Below are 23240 nucleotides of genomic sequence, written 5' to 3'. Positions count from 1 at the left end.
GTAGACACAGCAGTAGATGCAAACAGAAAGACTTCCAGTAGATATACACTAGGATGATACAGTTTTCAAGGGCTTAATATGCAAAGGCCAAAACAAAATTTAATAATTGCATCTTTTGATGCAACTGTTAGTTGTGATTAACTGTGGGATGTCCTGAAATTGAAGTCTCAATCCTGCAGTAGGAAACTCTTTCGTAAAAGTCTGATGGACACAGGGTGCTAACACTGATGGTGGGAGGGGGGAGGCACTAGCTCACCCCATTTTTTTGACTGAAGGGGTTCAGTCTCCTCCCCCCAATTTTGACAGGTCCTATTGGGGTAGGGCTTAATCAGTGCATTAATGACTGATACCTGATGGTCTCACAACTTCCCCCTCACCACTTTGGAAATTTTTCTGCCACTGCTGTGTAACATCAAGCAAAACTGCACAGAAATACATTTACAAATAGAAAGAGGAGTCACCCCTAACCTGCAAATTTAGGTGAGCTAACAATTCTGACTTTAGAATGTGATAACAGTTGTCTCTGTGGTTTGCTCACCTTGTAGGTTCAAATTGATCCCTACTTGGAGGACTCCTTGTGTAGCCTGTGCCACACCCAGCCTGGTCCCTTCTTCTGCCGCGAGCAGACCTGCTTCAAGTACTTCTGCCGCTCCTGTTGGCTCTGGCAGCACTCGCTGACACAGCTGCGCAGCCACAAGCCCCTGATGCGCAACAGCAAGACCAAAACAGCCGAGAGCTGCTACGGAGTCTGGTGAAGGAGGCGTTTGTCTAGCTCCCTGTTGAGGCACGCTCTCTTGGGGTGCACGCATACATGCATGCACAGTGAACGCAAAGACAGTTGGTGCAACCGACTGTGATTGCTGACTGCTGACTCAAAAGCTGGAGATCAAAGCCAGAGGAGGAGAAGGCGAATGAGAATGTGGATGTGTTATGCAGCATCCAGTTGGCTGTTGAGTCCAGGAGACTACATGCTGATTGGCAGCCTGTAAAGAACTGCTGATTGAGAGAAGTTTAGTCTGTACCTGTCAGATGATTGGGCAATTTTTTTCCCCCAGAAGCAGATCCAGTGTGAAAATTCTTGGTGATTGGAGGAGTTCGGGGATGCAAGGGGACCGGACTGGTTGATTGATCAAGCTAGTTTTGCATCGTAATCACTAGTGATGAATTAATAAGGAGATTCTACTGTTCACCGTCTTTGCATCAAGTTTTGCTGACTGTTGAATTGCTTGTAATTTGTTAGGAAAATCTTGGTCAAATGACGTCCAGGGAGTGGATAGCATGGGCTTATAAATACATTTTTGGTTTTGCCCATGAAATTCACTTCCTGATCATGAAATTCAGTTCCTGATGTTGGTGATTTTAATGAAATGCCTAGCACTTATCCTAATCATCTGTATGGAAGGTGGCACAGCAAGAACAAATAACATAGTAAATCAAAACAACTACCATTGGCAGTTTTTGCTAAACTAAGAAAAAATCTTTCCGTCGTTTAATAACAAGAGAAACATTGATGTGATTTTCTGGGTCCATTCTGGCAATCCTCACTGTCGACATGAGAATATCACGACACAAGGAAGAAATACTATAATTAGTGCTTTTCAATCGAACATCATAAATCTTCAAGTGATTTTTTTATCAGGTGCACACAAACGTTACCCAACCAAGGTATAACTCATGAAGATACAAAATACAAGCTTTTATTTGGCAGTTTTACAGGAAGATTTTAGAAGTTAGTTCTTACCCATCGGATTTTTTAATAATTCCTGCTCAAAAAGATTCTCAATTTTATTTATTTTTTGGAATTCCTTGGAAATACATCTTTCACATTTAAACAAACTAGAGACAGGGATTTTTTTATAGAGCTGGATTTTAACAAAAAATTTTTTGAAGGAAAATAGGAATTTCTTATCACAGCAATTTTTCACAAGGATATAGTACTGGAAGACTTGTTGGTTTAGGCCTTTTTATAAGAGCAAAAAATTAAGTTAAAAATCATCCTTTGCGTAGTATTTTAACAAAACCAGAAATCAACCTGAGCAATGATTTGCACATTTTTTTAATAACCTGATGGCTATTGTTTTTTTTCCTTTTTAAAATGGAAATTGAAACATTTTACATCCGTTGAATGCCATTTTACATGCCTATTGATATAGAACACAGGATATAAACGTACAGCATTATTCTCATTTTGTGTAGCAAATGGATTTTGAAAACCGGAAACAAACATTTCTAAAGTTGTTAGAAGCTGCAAATGCTGTTTAGCACACTATTTACATTTAACATATAAATACATTCTACCCCTTTTCCTCATTGTGTTTGAGTACGAGAACATGTGCAGGCTTTGACTAACCAAGAAAAATGACATGAAAATCAATATTCAAAAGTACTATTTTGTATATGCCAGGGTGGATGTTCTGATCTAAGACGGTGCATTCTGTATGGAAAGGAATATTTTGTCATGCTCAAATATTTCAGTATTTTTCTCTTTTGATAGCATTTATCTTTTACTAGTAATGCCCAGATAGAATCTTGGGTATGTATATTTCTTTGATCCAAAGAGGACAAGCCATCCAGTTTTTGTATAATTTTTTCAAGGTATTTTTCTTAATGTAGAGGTTGAGATATTTTTAAAAATTAATTGTGGAAGGAAGATCCTCCATTTGAAGGTTTTGGGGCAAAATCAGAAGGAGAATGCTCGCTTCGAGAAAAAAAATCTTTGGAGAGTAAATGTTCTTTTTCATCGTGAGGTTCAAACTGATGTTGCAAAAGCCTTAAGTGCTTTAAGTGCTAATTTGCCTGAACTTTTGTCGCTTTCAACTTTATTACTATTTTTAAAAAGAAGCAATGAAAACATGTATATTTTCATTTTGTAAGAGAAGTGTATAAAATGATATTGTGATATTCTAAAGCTGGAAATAACAAGAAAGTTATTTACCCGTCCTGAGCTTTAAAGAGAAAAGTCAGTAGAAGAAGTACTAGGTTGTATTATTTGAACTACTGCATGTGTTTTTGGTGGCTGTCAAGAAAAGTTGAAGTGCCTTTAAATATATTGCTTTCGACTGCCAAAACAAAGAAAGTTACGATTTTAAGTGTTGGTGTTTAAAGTAATTGAACTGCGGGAATTAAAGAAAACCCAGGAAAGCTGTTAGGTATTGGAGTGCAGGTTGCTATTTGCTCAAGCGGTTCCTCCTTGCGACTGGAAGCATCCCCTGACTGTGGAATTTTTGCCTTTTTGCACTTGTACGTTAAACTGTAACTAGTAAAGCGAATGTATTTAACATTTTTTGATAATGTGTCAGTGTATACCCATTTTTGTTAGCATTGAATTTTGTGGGAAAACAAACAATAAACCTGAACAGCATAAGTATCTAATTTGCATATATGGTACACATTTTATGTAGATGTTCAGAAATACAGTTGCCATGACATTAGGTGATTGTAACTATTTTGCTGACTGGTGATAGTATTTTAACAAATTTTGCTTAGAAAATTGGACACAGCTATTTTTCCGTATTTACAGAATATGTATGGTTTTTGTTTTTAAATAGAAACTCTGGGATAGTGCTCTTGTAATGTAAAAAGTAGCTGTTAAATCTATGCATAGTTTTTCATGTTGTTTCAAAGGCATCCTAAGTTTAATTGAGTAATTTAGTTTTTTCAGCCAAAATAATATTGCCCATTGCAAATCAATTGGAATCCCGAGTCCCAACTTGTCGTTGCAGATTAGCATTTCCTGGACCCAGTAAATTTGAGTTGACCTATTGCAAAAGTTGAAAAGTGAACTGTTGGTTGATTGATGTTGCGCTACTCAGCCTTAAGACCACTAAGCTAGCCTCATGGAAACTGCTGTCAAACTGTTGTCTAATGGTCATGATATAATCTGCTAGTTCTGCCTGCCGTTTGTATGTTGCCTTTGGCTGTTGACGCAGTATGTAATCGTGTCCCAACAAGGTCAGGAGCACTCCTGTGGCACTGGTCCAGGCATTTTATATAGCAGCTCTCAATTAAAACGATTTGGTTGGGTAGGATTAAATACTGAATTAATGATTACATTTTCACGATGATTTGGACTCTTAACATGATTGTAGACTGCTTAAGAGTAGGTTTTCTAGTTAGCCATCACTTCAAGTTTCTGATTGTTTTCCAATGCTAGGTATAAGCAAAATACAAAATGATGCATCTTGGATATTCATATTGTGTCACACACTGAAATGGGCATAGGTAGTATTGGTAAGGGTAGGTTGCTAAGGTGGCAAGAGTGCAATCAATGCTAGGACCATCAGTAACAGCCACAAACTTCATATACAAATCTGGACCTGTAGTCCCTTTATCAACATGCAGAGGTCACTGAAGCCACTGGGCGACCATCTTACCATGCCGAATACAAAGGTAGTACAAAAGTCTGCTCGCCATTGTTCATCAAATTCGTTTGTGGTTCATGTTTCAATAGTTACAGTAGCGAGCCAGCCAACCATTGCCTTTGTATTTGGCACGGTGAAATGGCAGCCGGTGGCTTCATTCAGTACAAGAGCATTGCGAGTTCAAATTTTTTTCTCAAAACATGCTGCCTATTGTCCTCTTAATGTTAATTTTTGTTTTATTTGTTCTTTGAATTTTCAGATCTGTTAGAAGTTGACAAAACAAATGCAGAACAATTAAAGTACACTTAGAGTAGTTTTAAAGAATTAGATCATTGTTTGGGCTTCCATGCTTCAAAGAAATTTGAGAGTTACTGATGTTTACATTTCTTCTGCGTGTACTTGGTACTTTTGTGTACTTTTTGACTTCTTTAATTCTCCATTTGAATTTATTTTATAAACGGTGTTAATGTACCAAAGGAGGAGGTATACTTTATTAGATTTGCAAATTCCTGTTTAACATTGTTGTAATTTAAATTGTTTTGTGCGTTACATTGCACCCTCCCATTTCACATTTGGCACTTGACATAACGTGATTGATGTGTGCAATATTTTGACAGATAAGTTTTGCCTGTGATTGTCAAATATGCCATATTTATATTTTTTTCTTGTTCACATCAGTTGATTGTAGCACGTGGTGCACTGACGTTAAATAAAGACACCTGTTTCTGCATGCATTTCAATGGAAAAATTGTCTTGTCTTTATTTATTAAATTAAAAAACACTATCACTGAATTAAGCACATTACATTAAAAATTCAGAAAAAATATGCAATAGAAGAATACAGCAATGAAGACTTTTGTCATGAACATCATCTCTTGATTTTAGGCATGAAAAAAAAACTAGAATGAAAAATGCAAATTGGAAAAAAATGCACCAATTTTAAAACCTAATTTTGGGGATTTACAGTAATCATCGGAGCTTGTCAAGAGCAAACAAGATTACAGAGTTTCCATGTTATGAAAATAGGTCAGGAATTTTAAGACAGCAGAAATTACACAAGACTTCATTATAAACTCTTGGGTACCCGTATCTTGACTGATATTGTCATTGCTTTGGAAATCCGTCTTTAACCCAGTGTTCATTTACCAACAAAAAGTATGGCTCTGTGTGACAATATTCATATTTTTCCCACACAAGTGCAAGAAATTGGTTTGTCTCATGAAATAACCCCCCCCAAAGAATTGCATTAGACAACGATTGAAATGATACAAACCTAGCATTTATATATTTGGTCACCATAGCCAGCAAGCAGGTTACATACTTTTCATTTAAAACAAAAAATGCATCTCTTAGAGTGATTTCGGTCTTCCTACAATAATCTCACAAGTCAAACCCTCTGAGGTAAGTATCTATTCAGCAATAACGTCATCCCTAAGTGCATGCATGTTCAACTAATGCCTCCCCTCTACCCAGTTTTTATATTTTATACTGCTGGAAAGCTTGAAATTCTCCACAGCAAAGATCTCATTTCAAAACATGTTGACAGAGACGAGAAAAAAATACTGCATTTTGTTGTGTGACCCATCGGAGTGCTTTATTGTCAAGCACGGTTAAAAATTCCCTGTGAAGGAGTGTTGTGATTTCAAAACTCGCTTGTCAAGAAGAATAGGAGGGAACATTGCAAGGCCCCCCCAAAAAACCTAAAAACATATAACAGTTATTAATTATTAACCTCTTTTCTGATTTATTTGTGCATGTTTTGATCAAACAGGGATGGATTACTGAACAAACTTGTACCACTTTGTTTCAGTGCAGTATTAGCAGCATACATGTATATGAAGCTTTCACAGGATTATTTGAAATTACTGCTTTGGTCCTAATAAGCAAAGTGTGTAAGGTACAAAACAGCAGAACAGTCAATACCGGTTAACCGATGGCTAAATGTATTTTTTCAAGCTGGGAAACCTCTCATTTTTCTCTACGGTGTAAGGGGTCATCCATTTTTATCATTTTCACAAGTGCACAAAGCGTACTCTCTTTCCTAGTCTCCCACCTCCCCCCCCAAAAAGAGTGCAAAATAAAAATGATGATTTCTCCGTGGTACATGTGGACTCATTTTAACTCACAATGTATGGCTGTAGACACCAGAGAATAGTGGCAGGAGGAAAAACAACGTCCATGACAGGCCTCGACATCCGTGGTTTTCCGATTGCCCAGGACAAATTTCTTCTTTCAGTTCAGGCAAGTAAAAATCAAGGGCAAATTACTCAATGGACAGGTACTTTTTTCTTAAAACAAAAGAGTTAATTTTTGTGGCCAAGAACAGCAGTCAGTAAATATACCTTTTGATTTTTTTCCTCCGAACAAAAGCTCATAAAAAGTGGTAAAAAGCATACAGTCCTGGGCACTCTCTGCACGTACGCAATAGTTGAGGGGTGATAGTTGGCTGGTCTATGCTAATAGTAATTTTTAACATGTTTCTAAAGAGCACGCAACCAATTGCTCATATGCAAAGTTAAAGATTAACATAATCATAAGCTGGAATACTTAATAAGGTCGAAGAGAATCCTGCCTTCCAAATGCTGCTTTCGTACGATGCTTAGGGTGTGAAGTCCACATTACCATCACAGGTCCAGGATTCGATCTCTGTACTCTGGCGAGGGGTTCTCTTGAAAGTACTTCTGCAAGTAGGTGCACGTCAGCTTCATGTTGGTCCCCTGGGATGCAAAGTGCTCCAATGCAACCTTCAAAATGTGACAAAACAAAAACAGAAGTACAGAAAGGAATTGATTCTCTTCTGCAGAGTGGCCTTGTGGTGTGGTGTGAGGTAGGGTTGAAGTGAGATAACTGGGAGTGGAGGTTTAGGAGCTGGATGGGGCATACACTAGGGTGGAAGTGGGGGTAAATGTGGGGTGGGGATTAGAAGGGGTCTAGCATGCAGGTCATGCTACATGTACATGGGAATGAACCCTATCAAGGCACTCACCTTTGCTAAGACTTTTGCAATGCCCTTCCCTCTCTGAGAAACTGGAACGCCAGTGTGATACAGGTTGACAATATCAGGACCTAGGACCTCATATTCCAATACAGCCTTTTCGGATTCACCAGCTGAATGGAATGCAAGCACGAAACAATTATTGGGCTACAAACTGGCCCTTGAACTATGGAGATTCTCAAGGTGCTAGGAAGGCTATGCAAACTATCTATGCACTGTCAGCCAGTATGCACCTACTGTCTACTGTGAAGTGGTCCATTATCTTCAGGTACATGTACAGTACATGTACATAAGCTAGAGAAGTTATTTACACCGAATGAAAACCTGGGGCTCCAATTTTTTAGCTGTATGAATGATTTTCGGCGCAACCTTTTTTTGTGGGTTTGACAAATATTTATCACACCTCCGGTAAATTCATAGGGTCTATGTCTAATGTTTTAGGTACTGATCAGATGGACACATCTTCAACATTACACAGGTGCCCAGATATTGTTTTCTGGGTACATTTAAATGTTTTAGCATGATGCACTCTTAAACATAAATTAACGAACAATATATAATTTTTGAATAGGCCTAGAATCCATTTAAATTATTCATATCTTTAATAAGACTGAATATATTGGGTACAATGAATCAGTCAATCTGCATGATTAATCAGTCTTCAGATCTTTGCATGATCAGTCGATCTAATTTTATGATTCTTACTGTACTAGTGGCAAACGGGCAAAGTGGTGGCATGGTGGGTAAACTGGTGAAGTGGAGAACGGATGGCTGGAGTGGAGTTTTAACATGATTAATATCGTTTTACTGCTTAGGGTTTTAGTTTGGACCAGAAAACTTATTCCTCAATGCTAGAACTAACCCAACTTAATGAAGAACATTTTGTTCTCCACATCATGATTGACAACCAGATCCGACGATGCCTCAGCTGCAGTGAACATCAGCCTCAAGTGCCCGCCGGCAGTATGTTTGCAACTTGAACAGCGCAGTGACAAGAAGTTGGAAAGGAACTTCGGAGCTTGCTGCCCGCTTCTAGAAACTGGGTGACTGTTCGCTGTGAAGGGAGAAAGTTGAGGAAATCTCTGGAACAGTAAGCTGGCAGAGCGAGGAATACTCATTGTTTACCTCTGTATGTGTAGCAGCCGCATCACCAAACCACAGACCTCTCCTCCAGGTTTATGATCAAACCATAACTCCTTACTCAGCTAGATTTAACCAACTTATACATTACTATGTAGGCCGTAGGCCCCAAAAATCAAAGGCCCAAAAACAACATGATTTGTGTGACATACATTACCCTGGATATCCGGATGTGAACTCTAACCGTGGTTGAAACTATTTATACAAAAGGGGTGTTTTCTAAAAATAAACCTTATAAAAATTTGCATTTGTTCATAAAACTTTCATCAGTCCAATATAAAAAGTTACCAAAGAGCAAATTAAATTCTAGAAATTAAAATTTCGTTAATTGCTTTGAATTTTTTTCGGATTTACTGCAAACGTATTTTTCAGTAAGCCTCCCAGGAAATGGTGTTTACTATCGTGGAGGATCATGGAATCGGATAGCGCCATATTGAAAATAGTGAGGAAAGTCCTGTGGGGTGCCAAACTTCAAAGAAATTTTGCAGCAAAAATCCGGTTTTCTTCCTCAACGATTAAATTGATGCTAAGTAATTTGTGACTGGGTCATGCAAACGGGTAATTTTTTTCACCAAAGCCGTGTTTTTATGAGTAGAGTTGACTCTCTTCGCATGCTGTCGAGCTTTTCTACTTGACCGAGTGTTTGGCCTATGTAAACATGGTAAAATTAGTACACGCACTTGCGAAGTGGCAAAGGCCTACCCCCAGAACTGTGGGGGTCCGACGTCCGTCCCGCTCGTACTATATCGTGGGGGCGGGACAGACGTCGAACCCCACAGTTCTTGGGGTAGCATTGGTCTAGTTGTGCTGCACTACGCATACGCCGGCAGTGACCGGACACAGAACTGAGTGATATGATTGTCACTTGTGCTTGTCAAGTAGGACTAGGCCTCCTTTGTGTCATAAATTGAGCCAATTTCGCTTTAAGACTAGGCCTAGGCCCTAAGTGAATATGTTTATAGAGCCTACTGCAGTTTAACGTGTCTGTTGCAATTAGGCCTAAAGGCCCAATGTTAGGCCTAATTAATGTCATGAAAATGTGGCAGCAAGTGAGGAATTTTGCTGAATTGTCTGCAGTTGATTTTTAATGTGATAGTGATAATGTAATTTTAAAAAATGGAGATAAGTTGACTTAGGTCTTTGTTCTTATACTAGGTTCCCTGACATGAGTGATCTCAATATCATTATATGATACTGTATGACTTGCGTGTTATGCATGTTGGAAACAATTGGTCGTGTGTGATCGCTTGATTTTTGCAAGATTTGTCAATCTTGCTAATAATTTGCCAATTCTGACATCTGCCAATCACCTTTTCTGACTACTTCACAGTTGTGGAAGACTGTCGTAAAAGGAGCTCAGTTGCAGAATACACACCACCCTGCATGATCAACCTCATTGCCAGGTACAGGTCAAAGTGTCACATTCTTCTCAAGGGATTTTCACCTTGTACCCACATAACCAGTCATTCCAGGGGTAATTTTTTAGAGTGGCAGGGCATTCTGCAATTACTCCAAAACAGGAAGTAAAGTGGGAGATTTCCATTGATAACTCAACACAGTACAATTTATTCTGAGAGTAAAGAGCATTAACCCCCAGAGTGTATGGTTCTTTTATGTGCAGATATGTAACCTCATTTGCTTTAATACCAAATCCATGGTGAATCATGAAACAAATTAAAATGTCAAAATCTTTTCCAACATGAATTTGTCGGTTTACTTTTTTAGCATTCTAAAGGAAACTACCGTAAATAAGATTAAACAGAAACTTCCATAAGGTCTGCCTTTTCAGGACCAGTTGATTGAAAGTATGTGGGAGAGCTTTATGAGTGCGTTTTGTGGAAGGGATTACAAAATTCAGTTAAGGTTGAATATTATCCCTTACAGTACCATCCATCCGCTAGCAGATTTAGGGTTAATCATACTTCATGATCAAAGATTAACTCTAACAGTCTTCAATCCTCTGATTTTGACATGATTTTACTCACACCTTAGGAAAATCTGATGGAAAGTGTTCAGGCACGTCAGCAGGGTTCCCAAGACTTTGAAGGCTACTACAAACAGCTGTGTGCCCTGCAGAACACGTGCCCCTTGACTGGTGTCAAAGTTCACCTGGCTGAGGGAGTGCTTGACCTCAACGGGGACCGGATCCGGGCCCCGGACTGGGCGCCAATTCTCAATGCTCTGCGGATCAACAAGAGCCTGAGGTTTGTTGGTATCAGGAGTTACTACCAGCATGTGATTGGCTGTGAGGGTGAGATGGTTTTCAATTCTGTGGCTTTTTTCATTTTTGGGGGGGGTTCTTTTGCTTTGTTATGATGAAACACTTTGAACAGTCATCAAAGCCTGAGGTTAATTTTGTGGAAATACATGTAGACCCTCCAGTTTTTAAAATTATGGTTGACCTTAACCCACAGGGTGTATGTAAAGTCATATTGAAACTGGAAGATTGAGGACTGTTTAGGTTAAGGTAGCCCGACCCGTTTGAATTTGATGCTGCCGAATTTCTAAAAGTGATACCTTATAATTGATAGGAGTCAGCAAATCTCTAATCTTAAAAATTGTTTCAGACCCAAGAAGCTTACCGTTAAAAGTTTAGAATTAATAATAAAACATCAATTTGACTTCTGCTAGTTACCATTTGTCACCAGTTAATTGAAATGATTGAATTGAACTGGTTCATATGACTAGTTTTCTAGTTACATGTATGTTGCTGAAATAGTGGACATAGCTGAGCCATAAAAAGTGAACCCAGAATGTACAGGTCTCAATCTTGAGAATGATTCTGAGTAACCATTGATTCTTACATGTAGTAACCATCTCAAGCTATTTTGGTTTGAAAAATATACATGTAATTGTGCAAATGTGGAAAAAGAACTTTAAGTTGAGTAACTTAAGAAGAGTATATGTACGGGGATACAAATGTTGAATTCTAATACACAAGTAACATAGTGTATGAAAGTGAAAAAAAGAACTCTCAACATGTAGCTCAAGTCAGTTTGTTCCACTTGTAAATATATTCAATGTTTTCCCCTGTGTTGCCTCAGATTTCCAAGATGGCAAGCCCCGGTCCCGAGTCAAACGTCGGCCGCCTCCAATACGTTCCAAGGAGGTTATTCACCGCCTGTGCGTGGCACTAGGGGACATGCTGTCTGTCTCCCAGGCAGTGACCCACATCGAACTGCAGGGGATCCCTTTAAGGATCAAGGATATTCAGCTGATTGCAAAGGTGCGGTGTGAGCTTGACTTTATCTCCACTTCAGCAGGAGATTTAAAGGGGCACTCTCAACTCTAGTACCTAATGACACCTACATACTGTTCCATTCTCAGAGACCTATAAAGCAAATGTTTGGCACAACAAATGTTTCAGCACATGTACATATGAGGAACTTCTGTGCAGACATTTAATTAGATGCAGTGTATATTGCATTGCTTTTTGATTAATACGCTGCGTTTGTTTCGGTTCGTGATACAGTGTTCAGCCAGTTTCCATATTCAGCTTCATAGAACTTGGCGGCCTTCTGATAGAATTCAGTCAAAGGTCGTGCATGCTATTTCATTGCTAAGCAAACCTGGTATCTTTTGTTGGAAAGCAATGTTTCGACGTCTTCAGCTTCTTTCCCTTCCCCAAAATGCATTGTCCAGGTGATAGTGAGAAACAGCAGTCTACAGCATCTGTCGTTGGAGTCCTGTCGAGTCGGCGACCGTAGCGTGGAGAAACTCTGCCAGGGCATCAAGCACTCGTCGGGCATCACATCTCTCAACTTGTCTGGATGCGGACTGACCAGCCAAGGGGCAGAGTCCTTAGCCAAGCTGGTCAAAGTAAGTCGTCAGCCCTGAGAAATCCCTTGCACTCTACATTGAAGTCTCTCACCGCCCTTTGTGGTCTGCCATCTTTAGCCATGTTCGCAGTGGACTGAAGATTTTAACAAGTACTGCAAGTGCTTTTGAACCTTCCATCACAGTTGTTCCTTGCACGTGGATTACTTGCGACCTGTGGAAATTCCCTTGGTCACTTCAAACCTGCAGTGGCATATTTTCTCAGAATATCATAGGAGCACCCTCCAGTTGACCTTGTAACCTGACACTGGCTGTGGCTTCAGGGAAGCTGAAAATCATTTGCAGTGTTTTTGTACATTGTGAAGTCATTCATTTTTGTATCTCCAGTGTCTCACATGTACATGTATGTACATTACTGTATTGGTTTGTACATGGGAAACAACAGGTTATACAAGTATGCTCTGACCCATACACATGATGCACACAAGGGCCAACCAGAGGTAATACATTAGAGTTAGCTACTGGTCCTGATGTATTTTGGGGATCAGTATGAAGCTTCAGTTTTGACAGTGGCACGTTTCTTGCTTGCTTTGTTGCAGCACCAATCAATGCAGCGACACAGCGAAGCATGGAAGGACAGCCTTCGGTATCGCCGGCCAGACCTGGACCGCATGGCTGGTATCCGGCGCATCACACTCAACCAAAACCCACTGGTGAATGATGACGGGGCGGTGGCTTTTGCTGAGGTCTTGAAAGATGACCTCTGGCTTAAAGGTGCGGGATGTGGTAGGGAGTGGGAACACTTTTAGCTGGCGGGCCAGCAAGGCATCTGAGTGTTAGTTGCTGTGCGTGTGGTGTGGAGTATGCACAACCAATTTTCATTTGAATGTGTACAAACCTCTGTAAATTTTTTGTGTGCATGCTCAGGGCACCGTGTTATTTTAGTTTTCCCCTAGCCTGTCTCTTCATTTTATGAGGGAACACTTGTGTCCATCTAGCAACCCCTTCCAGAGGCCATTATCAGATGCAAGGGGTCTTGTAGCATCGGCCATATTTTCAAAGAGCAAATGTAGGTGCCAAGTGAAAGTCAGCAGAGAACCAGTTACACGCAGTGCACCCATTGCATATAGTTTGGCTGGTTATCTGTTTTTCGCTAATATAATTTTTCGGATTGGCACATCTTGTCACAACCTACCCACTATCCACTGGAAGGTATTTTTTTCCTCAAGAGACAATTCAAGGGGTACATGCCATTCTGTGCATAGGAGTCATTTGGAAGGTTGTGCTTCCCCAGTTTCTGTCTGGATTGAGATCACTACATTAGAAATTTGTTGTAGATTAAATTGGATTTGATTTGCCATGGTACAGTTTGCTTTGGTTTGGTTTGATTTGTCTGTCAGTATTTGTGCTTTCAGTTTCATGAACCTGACTCAAAGTCTGACACCAAGAGTTACCACTTGTTTAAATAGTATCCTCACTGGAATGTATGCAAAGGGTGCACAGAGGATTATGACTAGTGAACAACGAGCACAGATTCTGTCCTTGTTTTTCTGCACTGCAGCACTTGACATGCAGCACTGTGGCATATCCAACCTTGGAGCCAAAGCGTTGCTGGACAGTTTACATCAGAACTCCTCCATCGTGGTTCTTGACATCAGGAAAAACCATCTCGTTGGTAAATGAACTCTCTATCTGGGACCCTTTAGCAAATTTGTTACTTTGTCACGTTGTGGTATCAATAGGCCACTTCTCGTGTTGGCCAGCATTCATGAAATCTGAAGTTCTCTTCAGTCAGTCTTAACAAAACAAAAAATCCTGTTGAAAACACTGTTCTCTTAAATATTTGTTCTAGTTCAATTTAATACAGTTGCTCACGAAGAAATTGCTCTTCATATTTGGGAAAGTCTGGATCACCGCTAAACAAGAAATGACCTTTAGAGATTATTTTTGACATTGAAAATTGATGTTGTGCCTGTTTTGGTTCTGTTGGGATTTATTTCTTTTTTGGGGGGAGGGTTAATTTGTACATAATTCTTTTTTAATTCATTCAAATTACCAGTTCTGATTTCAGTTCTTTTTTCTTGGATCATTCACAGATCGCGATGTACTGAAGGCAGTGATGAAACAAGTTCTGATAAATGCTGGAGGTGAAGAGAATGAGGTCAGTGAGGGATCATCTCCAAATTTCTAATGATCTCTTTTCTCAATACTCCTTTGTGCAAGAATAGTATATGTTTCTAAATTTCAAGGTGTTTCTAAGTATTCCCTGATAGGAACTCCTGGTAATCCCCAGTTATCCCCACTGGAAGGAGTGTCACAGTGGTACTACTGATTTACACGGGGTTTAATGTTGCCATTTTTGTATCCTGCCAGCAAAGCCGAAGGGGTATACAGTTTCTGCCTTGTTGTCATGAATTCCCTCGATAATGAAAGGAAACACTGCAGAGCCATATTATTTATCCTTTTGACATTATATTTTTCTCTTTGGATTAGCTTTTTTTGTTTAGTCACTGTTCTCCCATGGTCCAAGCTTTGAACTGAGACAGGACAAAAGCAATCACGGTTTTACTCTAAAAAACATTTAGAAACAACCGCGAAAGGTGAAAAATATTAGTATTGGCCACACAACAAAGAAGTACGGAAACCTCCTGGAAACATGGTTAATCTCAAAACAAGGTTGTGATAGCTGAAACTTGGCGAATGGAAACCATTGCACCAAGTTGACCTTTTCTTTTCATCCTTTTATAGTATAAATGGCTCAGAGTAACCAGCAGTCGCGAACACGGCCCCCACGGCGGTAGTAAACCACGCCGGCGCACAAAGACACTGAATAGCAGCTTTGGCCGTAAGACCACCATCCGGGTCACCAGTGGGCCCTCTTCTGCACCCAATCGCCCCAGGAGCAAGTCGTCTGGCGGGGATGGCATTTCGGTCCACGTGATGAGGGTGAACCGAGAGCCCGAGGTTGTGGTCCCAGCTGTCACCAAGCCAGGGCCTGGGTTTGTCCCCTGGAGAACGGCAGCCAGAGCTAGCCAGAGGAGGTAGATTTCAAGGCCGGAGCTATAGCACATCACTGAGAATGCGAACTTGCTGTGCACCAGTGGTGCACTTAGCAAGGTCGGAGTGCCTGAAACAGGGAGTTCAGAAACCAGAGATCTTTACTGGACTCACTACTCAGCAAAATCACCCCTCTATATGTACTCAATATGTACATACGTGTTCCCTTATGTATAAAACTGTAGAAGCCCAGCAGGTTTTCGCATCCAGTGCAATACAGTAATGGTGTTAACTCTGGCTTCTCTCTCAATCCTCGCCAACAGCATCTGTATCTTGATTGACTGAGAGCTAGCAACCTGGCATTCTTAATTTGGCATTCTGTAATGTGCCAAAAGTACTACACTCTCTGGAACCAAATACCATGCCCGTAGCAACCAAGTTGCTATACTCAAAACAACTGATATTGCCCACAGGTGTGTATTGTGCATATTCCCACATGCTAGCACTACTGAGCTGGGGCCAGACATTTTGTGAAGTGGTTGTAAGAAGAGTGCTAAAAGATTTCCAATAAGTTTTGTATTAAAACAGTAGGATATTTTAATTGTGTTCATATTGATTTAATTGATTAAAATCAGTTTGGTGCAGCAAAAGAAACCTCCCTTGGTGATCCCTGGAGCATTCTGTTTTGCCCCGGGTAAAATAGAATGCTTTATGGATCAACTCAGTAGGCTAGTTTTACTACACAGTTCGAAGTAATGTAGTCAGTAATTGTATACTGAAGATGATATAATTCTTCTTTAACACATTTTGTTCACAAGGATTCACACAGACGAGCACCAAAATCAAGTGGACTCTAGCCCCAGCTCCACCCCAAGCAAGTCCGCAGCATCCATCCACGTCCACGCAGCAAGCATGCTGTCCTCTGGAGAGTTAGACACCAGCAGCAAAGACACAGGCACGCCGGCGACAATGATGTCTAGCATAAGGGACTTGGGCAATGAGAGGGGCGTGGCTGACCAGAGAATGATGCGGGAGATGCAGGTGAATGAAGCCTCTTCAATGTAATTGGGTAGACAATTGCTATCCTATTGGGCTGGATGATAGCTCTTACAATTTTTCAGGTTTTGATCTATAACCATCTTCAGAGGTCAAATCATACAAGGGCAGGATTTGAGCTCAAGCTATAGTTTGACCACGGGTTAAACTGCTTCTTAGCAGTGTACGCACACAAGTCCCACTTGGACCACCTTAGTCGAAACATTTTGCCAATATCCATCATCACTCACATTTTAATGTTGGTTACATCCGCTGTTATGTTCATGGGCTCTGCCATCTTGCACAATTATTTCTATGTCCATGGCCGTCTCTGCAATCAATCACAACAAAAGGCTACTGATAGCTAGCAATGCAACAGTGCCCCAGAGTTTGGTTCCACATGGCTGACTGAGATGGTCCAATCGTCCACTATTCAAGCCATGCTAGGTGAGCTATGGTCAATTATGTTTGTTGGCCAGCCTCACCACAAATTAAAACTATCGGATTTCAAAATGATACAACAGTTGAACCATACCAATGTGGAAATATTATCGCAAAATTCAATGAAATGTACATGTATTGAACAGCTGTAATCAAACCGTGGCTCAAACTTCTTGCAGGAATGCAAAAGGCAAATCAGGAAAATCTCTGAGATGGTGCAGTGCTTTTTTGTTGCAGTCTGTACTTGTTACTCAGAAGATTTGATGAGGTTAGATTTGAGATGGATTTCTGACATCTCTCTTGCCCACCTCAGATTGAGATAGAGGAGCTCCATCGCAGGCTGTATATCGAGAGCCGAGCCAGGGCGGCAGCCGATGCGCGGGTGGTGGAGCTGGAGGTGGCCAACAGCCGGCTGCAAAACCAGGTGCAGCTGCTGCAGGCGCGCTCGCCTGCGTCCCCACTGCGCCGGGCTGCCGTGGTAGTCCAGCCAGCAGGGCCGCAGCAGACGACCACCATGAACCAGCTGGAGGACGAGAGCGTGCTGGACAGCATAGAGGAGTCCTTTGCTAAGTTTCACGGGTTCCTGGACCTGCTGAGAGAGGCTGGGTAGGTAATGTAACCTGACACTTGAGGCAACTGCGTCATTGGTCTCCATTTGAACGAGTGGTGAGGTCGTGAGGTGAAATCTATTAAGCTCACACATGCCAAGATAGGGAGTTGCAAAGTCTTTCAAAGTTGCCAGCATTTGCTATGTTTATCTTTATATTTCTCTATGTGTTTAAGTAGAGACAGTTGCAGATGTTATCACATATATTTATTGCGATGATGGCATGTGCATTGCCGAACAGAGGGAGCAGAAATCATTGGAATAGATAATCTGCTCCGAGCAGGAACAAAAGAGGGCATTTGGAAATGAAATGGACAGTTGTTTGGCATGCACTCACTGCACAGGCACACAAGTTTTTGCATGTTTGACGCGCAGCACACTGAGTACGTGCAACAAATTTAGTCTGGAATATATGGTCTTCGTGTGCGAGCAGAGCGCATGCAAGAACCTGGTTGGAAAACTTGTACCACCTGTCTTTCTTTCGCCAGTGAGGGTGCACTTCAGCTCAGGGCAGATTGCATTTGACAGCGAACCTGCTATGGAATTACATGTAATACGTATTTATACTAATTAACGTACCGGTGATGAAAATATTTCTCAGTTGCTTTATTTCATTCGTACCCAATTTAGTGGCTTATTGTTGCCATGATTCAAGAATTATACTTCAGCTCAACTTCTCTCAGGAAAGTAAAACTTGTGGTTTTAGCCCGTCAGTGAAAACAGATAAAATGGGTGACACAAAACCTGTTACATTTTCAAACTTGATAATTCTTTTTAAAATTAAACATTAGGTAAAGAATCTCATGTTGTGCCTGGTTGCGTTTTGCCCTTACCCATCTCCAGTCTTGGTCAGCTATGTACGCTGGTGGGGACCAGCCCAGAGGAGATCCGTAACCCTCAAGTGAGGTCAATCCTTCAGCAGCACCAACCGACAGCCTACAAGCATTACCCTATGGGACTAGCACCACTAGTGTCTCATTATGCACCCCAACCTTCCTACCAGGAACCCCGAGCCCCACACGAGACCCAAGGAACACTGCCGTCTGCAGAGATGACGGACATAGTGTCTACCTCTGCCGATGCTCATCCCAAGTCCAGGCAGGTGATTGTGCATGCCCCCCTTGTGCCCCCACAAAAGCAGGACAGTCCGAGTCAGTCTGATTCCGTGCATGTTCAGACTGAAACACGCAATCTGCCAGCAGTGGATCCCAGACCTATGGTTCTTCACCCTCCCCTCTTGGAGCCGTTGGACCGCACCACGGAGTCCGTGCTGGCTGCAGGCAGACAGCCACAAACCCAACAGCAGACTGGAGCTGACCTTGACCAACAGAACCATGCTGATTTTGACAAGGAGCTTGAGAAGCCCCACATCGAGTTCACCGGTAGAGGCACTGGGTCATCCGGAGATGCTGGGATCAAAAGACCCACCGATGAAGCAACTGACAGAGCTAGGACTCACGTCAGAGCTCCTGTCATTCCTGAACCCCAAGCTGAAGATACCAAGCAGCAACAACATTCCGACCAAGAGCTTTCGGGTCACAGTTCGGCAACAAGTCATAGTCACAGCCACAGGACGTCCACGCCGGTGAGAAGCAAGGACACTCCGCCAGCATCCGATCATCCTGCTTCTGCCACCTATTCCATTGATGAAGATCATGAAAGCCTTGGATCGCCTGTACCAGAGGAATTGGATGGGTCATCAGAGGACCTGTTCATGGATCTACCAAGGCCCAGTAAAGGTGTGCCAAGCAGCAAACCAGGTAACAACAATGACAAGGGTTTCCGGGGAGATGATGAGTATAGCAGTGATGAAGATTTCTAGTGAGACACAAGGATTTGACTTCCTGAAAGTGCGTCAAAACAGTCACAACCGGTGAAAGAAACACATTCAGTGTGCTTTTATGCAGCGGTGCATTGAAACCTGGTTGTCAAAATGGTACTTATGATTTTTTGTTTAAAACGTGCTGTTTCAATTTTTATGTAATTTTGAATTTTTACCATACTTGAATAAATCACTTCATTTTTCATTTTCAAAAGAAGTTCTCCTAAAGCAAATTCTGATGAATCCAGGCTTTCTGTACAGATGAAAACAATTCAAATTTCATGCTCTTTGAACTCCTATTGTCTACTCGAAACACTTAAGCAACACACTACACATTTTCATAAATGTTTTGTGTTAAAAGTTTTAGGTTCCTTCTGTGATTAGTCAGAAATAAAATAAACAGCACCAAGAGAAGAGCTTAAGGCATTATGTGACCTCGTCCTCCATTGTCAACCTTAGTAATGATGTCAAAATAACATCTGAAAGATACAGTCCATCACTTGCAGCTATCCTAAATTATTGCTTAAAAGAATACTTGGTTTAAAGACAGTCAATGGACAAAACACCCTGTGAATTTATTCCTTCTGGCAAGCTGTTATTTTGAAGAAAATGAAAAAAGGCCATTTCCAATGATGCGCTTAAAGATGCCTTTTTGGCAATTGCCATTAGTAGTTCCTTCTGAATTTGGGCATGCATTGGCACACACACATATGCATGTCCCAAGTGCTGAATTCACGCACGTTCAAACGTGATTCAGCAACGTTTGATTTGAAATCGAGATCCTGCAGTATTGTTTTTTTTAGGTATATACAGCATTCACTGGCTGAAAACATTATCAAGTTAGCTGCTCGGTACCCTTCTTTAGATCTTGAGCACGTCTGTTTCCTCAAATGAACATAATGCAGAGATGACAAATGATAAATTTTACCTTTAAGAATTCTGTAACTTACAGCCAGATTGGATGATGCCTCATGTAATGACAGTCAGGAACTGCACCTATTGTAGTGTACATCACCTCTGAATTATACTCAGAAATATAAACATTCAGTATGTGTATTCATGCTTAAAAAGCAAGCCTCTAGCAATTCTGAAATGTGACCGTACGAGTTGTCCTTCATGTTTTTGTACCTGTATGAGCACATCACGGTCATGAGGGTCCAACACCCCAAATAACGTTCAGATTTGGGAAACATGTTTCTGACACATAAACCAAATCAGAGTTTTATGTCCATATTTTCAAACTGCTTTTACTGGGAAAAGTTTCCCCCGCCTTTACATCTGAAAAAATACAACAATGGTCTTTTATGAAACATACTGAATTGTAAGTCCAGAACGGTCATGAATTCCATTCAATATGGTGTGAAATAATGAGAAAAAGAAAAAATGCAAGTGAATATAAGTTTCTTGATGGCGGTGTTTTTTTTCATGATAATTTTCAGTGGAAAATCAATTCTGCTTGCAGCAATCAAAGTTACCGTGGTATGACTTGTGCTTTACTCAATACCAAAGTCCTCTCAAAGTCCAAGTGCACATTACTGTAACACATTTGTACTACATTTGTATACTCTGACATTCCTTTGCCACAGTAAATATTGTCATTTATTAATGTATGTTAACTGAATGTTGGTCAGGAAAAGTGTTAATGCCTTTCACAGACCTCCCAACCCTCCCAATTTTGGCAGATAAATTTCCACTTTTTCACTGTTTCTGCCATTCTGATTACGCCCCTAAATTTTCTGCCAAATCACAATTTTGACACGTCTACGTGTATGTATTAACCAGCAACCGTCCATGCAATCTTGTGCATGTACCGTAATACGACTTATCCAAACAGTCAGTGCAGTGCATGTTGGGCGTGCCAGGTCCGTGGGAGCACCCTCTTTTAATGTGTACCAGTTGCGAGATGGATGTGATCATGGACAAAAACACTCTCTCTTTTGTAATGTAACTAACGTCATTGTAGCTAACACTGTATGCATTGTGTGGCACCTGGTTTCACTAGGATCCACAGCAAAGAATGGTTTGGATCCAAGACTAAGAATTGCTGTGAAATCGACCACGATCATGTCAAGTGTGCAAGCACCCCGTTGTGAATTTTGCGCTGAATTTCATACTGAATTCTCCTGAATTTCACGTTAAATTATTGTGGACCATTTCAGATGATATAAACTCATGTCATGTGGAAAACAAAATGTTATGGAATCAGTGAGTATATACAGTACTGTACATCATCACGAACCCGGACTCACCTCTTGTACAACGCAGCACTGACTTGTCCTTGTTCATGGTAATATGTATAATATTCTGAATTTTCATGAAAAATTCTGAAGTTTGGGGAGGATTCTAGATTCTTGATAGCCAATGTTGGGAGGTCTGCTTTCAAAACTTGCTTGAAATTAAAGAGTTCAAGTTTATCCCCAGGTTCCAATGTTAATTCATTTAATTTGTGTTGTACTTGGCAATCAATACTGGTGTCCAGCCAAATTTCACGAAATGAACTGTATGTGACTGGTTCACTGCCAGGTTTTCTCCCTAACTTGCTAAGCTGCAGATTCGGCTTGCAGCTACCGGTAGATGCTTTGGGTGCTGAGGTCTCCAAAGCATGTCATTCCCTTCAGACATTCAGCAGGCAGATTACCTCTCTGATTGGATGAGTTCCATCATCAGCTGAACCACCGTTTCGTCTGAATTCACCCGCAAAAAAAGGAGAAAAAAGGATGATGTACTGAGCATTCCAATAAATGTCAGCGTGGACAAAAATTTTAAATTTTAAAAGATTTTAAATTTGGATACAAACCTGCTTCCTGGATACCATATAAAGTGTTCTACCTACTGGAATCATCCATTCCCACACATATTTTTAACTTAATTTGGTTCTGGTTAAGTGTCTTGTGTGCATACTCTATTGAAAATCTATTTGTTCTCTATTTCTTAAGCATCCAATTGCTCTGATGTCATCAAAACCAATGGTAATGTGTAAATCAAAGCAGTTCAGGGTAATGTGAAATGAACTGCATTGTAGATCATATTTCAACGCAACATTACGTGCAACAGCAGCTGATTTCATGAAACTTCATGCAACAGTATAACCATACCGGTAATGCCAAATGTTGTGGCGTATGCTGCACAATAAATTGGGAGTGAGTTCATGAAACTTATACACTGTGTAACTCTGCGACTTGCTTAACAAATTATGGCCTAAGTAGTGCCAAACAAAGTGAAAATGAATGATACGACTAACTCATCGTGTTCAGTGAATGCTTATCATTGCTAAACTTAAGGCTTGTAGGAGAAATGAACAACTTTGTTTTAGAAGGAAAGGAAAACCTTGTTTTGCTGTGAGAGAACTTTGAGAATTTTTGTCTGGTTCCGATGAAACAAACACGAAAACCTTTTCAAAATGGCGGGCAAAGGTGATTTGATGGCTGTTTGATGACTGCTATAATATTGTAAAGGAAAAGCTGAGATTGTCCTGTGGCACGCATTTGTGGTGCAAGGCTTATGCGTAGTTCAGAGTTATGCCACATTTCATGAAATCGGCTGCAGGACGTTATCTATTTGGCCTCAAACTGGCTGTCGATTCACTAGTGAAACTTAGGGTGCAGTTGTACCCCATCGATGTCTGCGTGCATGCAGTCTTACCTCGAATCTTTAGGCCCGGCTGGGATAGCTTCCTCACTAGCGTGGAGTTGAGCAGGTTGCGTAATTCTTTGAAGATGACCGCTGTTTTAGCAGGGGCCTGGACAAAAGAAAGAGAAATAAAAGTTGTCTTTCCTCGCCTTCCACTTCTGCGGTCCGGGTTCAAATCCTGGCGTGGTCCACATGTGGATTGGGTAGGATCAGTTCCTACCTGATTCTGTGGCTTTTACCCAGAATATTCCTCTGGGGTTTTCCTCCCAGTTCTAAAACTGTGACTGCTTCTCATTGTCTCCTCTCTACAGGTTTCTTCAGGCTTGCGAGCTACAGTGCCTCGGGCACTTTTGAGTAATCCTTGGTGTCATTACCAGAAGTAATAAATAACAAGAAATTTCCATCACTCGGCTGGTATCCTGTATCTACTGTAAA

General features: G+C 40.9%; 4 protein-coding genes across 6 annotated transcripts in view; 2 read left to right on the top strand and 2 right to left on the bottom strand.

The window, feature by feature from the left end:
* cpeb1 (cytoplasmic polyadenylation element binding protein 1) overlaps window positions 1–5109 on the top strand; it is a 43926-nt gene extending 38817 nt beyond the window's left edge. For both annotated transcript variants that reach the window (XM_087140544.1, XM_022231369.2), the window contains one exon: window positions 546–5109. In XM_087140544.1, coding sequence (XP_086996670.1) covers window positions 546–755 — 210 coding nt within the window. In that variant the 3' untranslated portion in view covers window positions 756–5109. The remainder of the gene's footprint in view (window positions 1–545) is intronic.
* On the bottom strand, window positions 5096–8673 carry LOC110977343 (protein NATD1-like). Its single transcript, XM_022231371.2, has 3 exons — window positions 8219–8673; window positions 7348–7469; window positions 5096–7105 (listed from the first exon to the last, which is right to left on the bottom strand). Exons 1-3 carry the CDS (start codon window positions 8472–8474, stop codon window positions 6986–6988), a joined length of 498 nt encoding a protein of 165 aa, XP_022087063.2. The 5' UTR covers window positions 8475–8673; the 3' UTR covers window positions 5096–6985.
* A 226-nt stretch (window positions 8674–8899) lies between these two features.
* On the top strand, window positions 8900–21589 carry cep78 (centrosomal protein 78). 2 transcript variants are annotated; one of them, XM_022231366.2, is made up of 12 exons: window positions 8901–9054; window positions 9827–9899; window positions 10489–10747; window positions 11541–11722; window positions 12139–12315; window positions 12873–13047; window positions 13835–13948; window positions 14370–14434; window positions 15022–15314; window positions 16089–16311; window positions 17060–17352; window positions 18197–21589. In XM_022231366.2, exons 3-12 carry the CDS (start codon window positions 10498–10500, stop codon window positions 19173–19175), a joined length of 2751 nt encoding a protein of 916 aa, XP_022087058.2. In that variant the 5' UTR covers window positions 8901–9054; window positions 9827–9899; window positions 10489–10497; the 3' UTR covers window positions 19176–21589. The 2 variants fall into 2 exon arrangements, with proteins under 2 accessions (XP_022087060.2, XP_022087058.2); XM_022231368.2 differs by lacking the exon at window positions 9827–9899 and having other exon boundaries at window positions 8900–9054.
* The window catches only part of dhx29 (DExH-box helicase 29), a 27224-nt gene continuing 23712 nt past the window's right edge, over window positions 19729–23240 (bottom strand). The window contains exons 29-31 of the mRNA XM_022231361.2: window positions 22818–22914; window positions 21814–21859; window positions 19729–20171 (exon numbers count right to left, since the gene is read on the bottom strand). Coding sequence (XP_022087053.2) covers window positions 20159–20171; window positions 21814–21859; window positions 22818–22914 — 156 coding nt within the window. The 3' untranslated portion in view covers window positions 19729–20158. The remainder of the gene's footprint in view (window positions 20172–21813; window positions 21860–22817; window positions 22915–23240) is intronic.

This window comes from Acanthaster planci, linkage group LG08, assembly GCF_054643075.1.
Source record: "Acanthaster planci isolate LZ-2023a linkage group LG08, COTS_SCS, whole genome shotgun sequence".
In the NCBI taxonomy this organism is placed as follows: Eukaryota; Metazoa; Echinodermata; class Asteroidea; order Valvatida; family Acanthasteridae; genus Acanthaster; species Acanthaster planci.
This window is presented reverse-complemented; position numbering and strand designations above follow the sequence as displayed.